We start from the raw sequence: 6,903 nt of genomic DNA, 5'->3' as shown, positions 1-6,903 counted from the left end.
AAGAAAATTTCAATACTTTAACAGTAATCAAATATACTTATTTCAATTTCAATTTGTATAAAGAGAGTTTTTTAAGCTTTTTTTTTTTTTTGTTTTGGTTTCGAAATAAGCTTATTGAGCCAATTTTACTATAATATGAATAATAATGAGCTAAATTTTCGTTAAGCTTTTATTTAATATTTATATTTGCTGCCAGTGAAAGTATTGAAATTTTCTTCATATAGATTAGAAAGTGTGTATGTGTGGGGTAAGTATAAAGTTTTCGAATAATTCTTATCTTGCGGCTCTTTTTTTGAATCTTATTTAGATTAATTTTCTCCTTTTATTTATTTATTATTATTTTTTTTTTTTTATATATTTTCCGGAGCACTTTATATATAAATTGGTGTTTCTTGACCGGTAAGTAAACGAAACATGGAGGTGGGCATTGTCTTCATTAATATCTAATGAAACAAAAAAAAAAATAAATAAATAAATAAATAAAAAGTAAATAAACAGAGAGAATTTAATAAATTTTATTAAAATAATTTGATTTGTTTGAGTAAACTTACCTCACCCACTGACGATGATAGGAGTTTAACAATTGTGTCATGTGGCACAGCCACCACACTTTGATTGTTGATTTCAATGATACGATGACCGACACGAACGCCGCCACGTTCAGCAATGCCACCGCGTAAAAGGCTACAAATCTTAATAAATAGAGAATAAAAAAAATAAATGTAAAGAGAAGAAATGGGATAAACGTTTTAATTTTGCTCACACTTACCACACCGTTTTGTACACTGAAACCCAATTGAAAGAGGGCCTTGGGACGTAATATTTTCACCTCCACCACTGGTGGACAGGGCACTACAGTAAATTTAACAGCAGTCTGATTTTTTGCATTTCGTATGTAATTCTGACATGTTGACAGCGGAAGGCCAACCAAACTCAAACCATTTATGGCTATCAATTGATCACCGATATTCAATTGGCCGCAACGGGCTGCCGCTCCACCAGACATTAGATTCGCTATTACTACTGTTGGTAACATTGAACCCCAACCAGATTCTACAATGACGACACCTAATATTTCACCTTTTGCTTTAGGCACTACCACCTCTTTTTGTAGCTCCTTTTTAGCGAATATCTCCAATTCATCCCCAAATATTTCTTGACTATTAAGCACCTCTTGATAATCCATCTCTTTGGCGAGATTTTCATTTTCAATACCGTTGGCTTTTAGGAATTCCATATAGGCCACCTGAAAGGCTTGACCAATGGATTGAGCTATAAATTGAGCTTCGTCACTCTCAAATACGTGACATATCATTTTAGGCGTGCGATTATGTTTATTATTACTCGACCCACTGGCATTATTCTCTTTAAGATCTTTTTCTTTATTACTACCACCGTTGGCGTTATTATTTATGGCTGTGTTTGTTGCCTCAGTATCAGCACCAGAATTACAATTCTCTGAATGGACAAAACGTCTGCGTGCCATTAATACTACTAAATCGCCTATATCGGCAATGTAGGAAATGGTACGCAAAGCGTGATCCATCATAATTTCTTTTAAATCAGTATTTAGAACCATTATTTTTTCGGTTGATATGAATAAATCGACTTCGGTTGAAGGTTGATTTTCGCCCTCGGGCGCCTAAAGAAAACAAAAGCAAGCAGAACAAAATCCCGAAAAGCATAATTTTATTATTTGCAAATCTATTAAGATTATGTTGTTTCCGACTTTATAGACCTATTTTAAGCTTTACGACTTAACGACTTACCAAAGCCTACAATTCAAGCATTTATTGATTAGCAAGGAAGCAGCGTTTGTTAAAAAAAATGGGGAAATTTACATACAATATTTCGTATTCAATTCAAAGAGAGCGAAAGAGATATAGAGGGAGAGAGAGAGAGAGAGAGAGAGAGAGAGAGAGAGAGCAAATTCTAATAATCTCTTTCATTAGCAGACTTCTCTAGCTTTTATTTACAAATAAATGTAATTTTTTGAATTGGAATACTTACCTTAATGCGTGATACGGCTTCTTCGGCTTGCATCATACGCGTAGATTTTGTAGGTTGACCTTCACACACCAGTTGAGTGGACCCTAAATAACGTGCCCGAAACAAGACGCCCTCGATCAACACTAACGGATCCAAAAGACCTTATAAGAAAAAATATGTACAAAATTTATGAATAATTTTGATAAGCAAAGAAATTTTGTGATGAAATTTTTACATAAAATGAATAAGTGATTTTATGCCGATTATGCCTATTATTATTATTATTATTATTACATCGAACCGACCCAACAGGCGAAATGTATGGCAAAAAATGATTCGGGCAAAAAATGAATCCAACTCCAAAAGCAAAACCAAACAAACACAGAAGATATTTATTTTATATGAAAATTGATTAAAAAACTTACATTTCAACAACATAAACATATTTCCCATTAAATGAGTCATTGCATCCACATTCATATCAACAGAGATGCGCATAAGTACAATGAAGAGAGTATGTTAATTTACATTACAAGAATGAAAAATATGGAAGAGAGGTTGCTAGCGCGATCATACTTACTTACCTTCTTTATTACGGGTTTTTGATTTTGTATCGTGATTACTAGAATCTTTTAATGATTTTATAGAACCTGTAGGGCTTTTGGTGTATTGCAATTTTTCGGGAGATGTTAAGGTCACATCAGCATTGCCGACAACCTGGTAATGATCGGGAGTATTAGGTGTTAAAGAAGTACCGATGCCTTGACGTATGGTGGCTGATGAAAATGATTGCGGTTTCAAACTTAACGAATTGGAAGTCAGCATTGTAACATCAGATGTTGATGGTGATTGTTCGTTTGAATTAAGAGTTGAATTAAGGCGTGAAGTTTTCGGCCATAGGTTCTATTAAATCAATAACATAGATGACATTAAATTTATAACTTAATAATAAAACTGAAAATAAATGAGAAGCGAGAGAGAGAGAATTAGGGATAAGAGAATGGTATTTACCTTTTCTTCGAAAAAATCTTGATCGTCTGTTCTTTGTTGTCCTAACAAACGATCTGTTTCCAAGTCCGTATCTTGTTCTTCTTCATCGCAATTATTTAACGCTTTCACATTACTAGTTGGAGTAGAATTTAATTCCATTTGTGTTTTGCGTGGCACCCAAATGGGGGATTCAGGATCTGGCGGTAGTACTTCATCACAAAACTTCAACTTCTCCGGTTGCGTTTTAGCTCTGTGCAAGGCCGATCTTATCTCTTTCATGGCTTCTTGAATCTCTACAGATTCGGCTCGTCCAGGTAATTTACAGCGCATTTGACGGTGAGGTTGAGGAGCAGGTGGCGGTGGTGGTGTTTGCTTTGCTATAGAAGCGTAAATTGGCTCATAATTAGATCCATTATTCAATTCGTTTCTGTCATTAAATGAAGATGTGTTACAACAAGCTGCTTTCCCGGAAAGAGCTATATCACTGCAATGCATTTGTTGTTGAATTTTACGCGCTTTTAATGTCTCATCATCAACGCCTATTTCCATTAAGCTCGCAATTACATCATTAGCCGTGCAATTACTATCCAAGTATTCTTGTATTAAACTATTATTATATTTATTTTGTTCAAACATTTCTTGTTGTTTATTTTGATAATTTGCTTGTTTTTCTAGCTCAATACCACACGTATCTATATCGCTACCACCGCCATTCTCATTACTAGCATTATCATTACATCCGTCATTGCTGTCACCATTTGCCTCATATTTATGACAATTGTTTTCTGTATCCGAAGCATGGCCACTTGATAAGCCATCTTCTAGCACCGGCATACTGGTATATAATTTTCCAAAGTCTGTTGTACAGTTTATATCGTTCGACAAACTATCTAAATCACCGCAATTGGAATCGTAATCCGTCGTCTCAGGCGACAGAGTGAAATTGCGCGAATGCCGTCGCAAATTCGCTTCCAATTCAGTGTCAGCTAAGTCTCCACTACTGCGACTATTCGAGTCAATATACAATTCAATATCGTTGCTATCATTATATACGTTATCACACATCTGTTGTTGTTGTTGCTGTTGCTGTTGCTGTTGCTGTTGTAAATGCTGCTGCTGTTGCGATTGCTTCTGAAAGGTAGAAACTTTAAAGAATATTTAGCAATAATAGTTCAAATTTATTCTGCTCCTCACTGAGTATGAGTATAGATAGCTATGGCTATGGCTATAAATATAATACGTTTTCTATTAATCGACAACTTTCGTAGCGACGCGCATATGTCGTCGCGCAAATGCCTTTAAAGGAATTAAATGCGTGAATATAAATGCTACACTAGCACTTTTTTTTTTTTTTTTGGTATGTTGAACAGAGATGGACTAAGCCAATAGCACTTAAAAATAATTTTATCTTTTCGAACTTTATGTGTCATTCGTTGGGTTTGAAAACTACAAACGTCATATTAACATATATTTGTTATATTACATAAAACAATTCAAAAAAAATTTTGGTTAATATAACTCATTCAGATTTGTGGGAATTTGTATCAGAAATAAAAAAGATTTGCCCACAACTTTCCGAAAATCTCACTTAGCTCGAATTCATTCGAAATCATTTTCCTTGAATTAAATTTTGATCGATTTAAAATGGGCTTAATCAACAATACTTTCGGGCTATCTCTGTCTTAAAGCATTTTGGGAGGGGTTGGGCGGGGAAATGTATTTGCATTATAACGCGCAACTTAACTAACCTGTTGTTTTTTAGGTGAACGGTGCACCATATATAATTCATCTTTTGGTATTCTAGCTAAACGTTGACCAATGTAAGCCTTATCGATATGTTTATTACTATCATCTTGCAATTGCTGCTGTATTTCGAAGTCATTATGGGCCTCCTATAAAATGCGCTAATAATTAATAATATACTTTTGTTCCGAATATACTCCGTACTGCAATTACTTACGCAGCTACCTAAATCGTCTGCACTTTCGGTGAAATCAGTAAAGCGTTTTTCATCATCGGCATTTGCTTTAAAAAATTCCTCTAACACTTTACGTGTCTCTGAGAACTCGTACAAATAATCGAACGTTGGCGAACGCACTTTCGATTGCAATGTTTCATTATAGGAGGATACTGGAGTTGCCGAAGCACCACCACTTCCCGCGTCACCGTCATCTGCATCAATATCTATAAGATTACCTACGGACTTATGACTATCGGTGTTATGATTGAGAAGCATAGAAGAATTGGATAAATTGGCTGCACTGCCCCCTACAGCCAAACCACCACCACATGTGGCTTGCGCATAAAATTGGTGCTGCTGTTGCATTTGTTGGTGCCGTGCATGCGCAGCTTCTTGTTGCTCTTGATGTTGTAGCTGCTGTTGCGGCGACATGGATGACAGAGGTGATACACGTTGCGGAAAACCAGGTGGCCTTTTTGGAAATGTCGCTTTTATTGGTGGCTGATTACCGAAACGTCTAGGCGAGCCCTCATACTCTGCTATCGCCAATTGCCCAATCATTTTGGTAACTTTCAAAACATCTTCATTGCCATGAAAAACATCGCGTATGCTACTATTATGATTCGATGCGTAACTGCTGTTTGTCTTATTCATCCAGTTGGTATCAATATCATCAAACACAACTATTTCACCGTCACGTACACATTGGCCATCAGCTTTGCCTACATCGGTAGGAGAACCCGGTGAAGCTAAGCCCTTATATATACGAATTTATGAATCGATTTTTAATTATTGTTTTTTTTTTTTATTTTATTTTCACTTACCTGTGGCAGTATGTTATGCTGTTCAAACTGGCTACCAGGACTACGGCCAACTCGTATTTGTTGCATCTGTCTTTGATGAGGATGTAAAGAATACTGCATATCGTTATTGAGATCTGGTGAATTGAGTACAGTACTTGCTGGTGTTACGTTCGGGCTGCGCGCGCGCATTTCCCACACATATCGTTCTTGAGGTTTATTTGCTGCACCCATTCCACCCACAGTTATTACACCAACACCATCGTTTGTTACCGCACTAAAACCTACCCCATTGCTTACAGAGGCTCCGCTATCATAATCTACTACGCTGTTTGTTGCATTATTAGTACTAGTATTACCAGCATCTTTTGCTGACGTTTTATTACCGCTACTGGCACTTATTACCGCAGCACCATGATATATTGATTTGGAGAGAATGCAAGAATTATCAACTGCCGCCACCATCACCGTTGATGACGATGTAGGCAGATGTGACGACGTTACAGGATAACTGCTGCGTGTTGTTGTAGTATTTACATTATTAGCGTTGCTGCAAACTGCTTTTAATTCACTTGTACTGCCGTCACTACATGTATTCATCTCGGTGTCGTTTTCCGGAATTCTATTATGCTTTACCTCTTTTCTTTTATTATTATTCCGTTTTGATTAGCTATTGTGAATTTTATTAAAGTTTTACGCGGTTTCCTTCGAGTCTAGCTATTGGAGTTTTTCTATAGCATCAAAGAATAGAGCAATAATGTTGATTGAACTGATCAAATATTTGCTATTATTGCAACCAAACTTTAGTGTATAGTCATGTCGTCCTCTATGGCTACCTATCCTATCGATGATTAAACTTACTATTAACGCATAGAGATTGGCATACTCAAATTGGATTCCATTCACTTTCACCGTGAGGATCTATTCTAAGCGACAACTTTAGTTTCGATAAAGCTGAAATGTAGATAAATAGAACAAATAGTAGTGATACGTGAGAAACGAGTAACAATTTTTAGAAAAAATATCTGAACTTTTTCTTTTTAATACATTTTTTTCTGCAAAATGTTGATCGATCTTTTCAACAAATCTTATAAACATTTTTCTGCAGTAAATTTCTGCTGTAAATTTTTCCTTAAGAATCGTTAAGATGTTACTTTCATTTAA

At 35.8% G+C, this 6,903-nt stretch overlaps 1 protein-coding gene across 5 annotated transcripts; it reads right to left on the bottom strand.

Annotated features, from left to right (window-relative positions):
- Positions 1–232: 232 nt before the first annotated feature.
- LOC119638321 (putative mediator of RNA polymerase II transcription subunit 26) lies at positions 233–6,693 on the bottom strand. 5 transcript variants are annotated; one of them, XM_038035060.1, is made up of 10 exons: positions 5,764–6,693; positions 4,940–5,695; positions 4,728–4,871; positions 3,001–4,110; positions 2,574–2,892; positions 2,011–2,150; positions 1,770–1,775; positions 770–1,642; positions 552–692; positions 233–443 (listed from the first exon to the last, which is right to left on the bottom strand). In XM_038035060.1, exons 1-10 carry the CDS (start codon positions 6,337–6,339, stop codon positions 372–374), a joined length of 4,137 nt encoding a protein of 1,378 aa, XP_037890988.1. In that variant the 5' UTR covers positions 6,340–6,693; the 3' UTR covers positions 233–371. The 5 variants fall into 5 exon arrangements, with proteins under 5 accessions (XP_037890988.1, XP_037891008.1, XP_037890991.1 ...); XM_038035080.1 differs by having other exon boundaries at positions 2,011–2,132; XM_038035063.1 differs by having other exon boundaries at positions 3,001–4,107.
- Between the last annotated feature and the right edge of the window lie 210 nt (positions 6,694–6,903).

The sequence above is a fragment of the Glossina fuscipes genome, unplaced genomic scaffold, assembly GCF_014805625.2.
Source record: "Glossina fuscipes isolate IAEA_lab_2018 unplaced genomic scaffold, Yale_Gfus_2 0, whole genome shotgun sequence".
Classification (NCBI taxonomy): Eukaryota; Metazoa; Arthropoda; class Insecta; order Diptera; family Glossinidae; genus Glossina; species Glossina fuscipes.
Note: the sequence above shows the minus strand (reverse complement) of the source record. Positions and strands in the feature narration are given on the sequence as shown.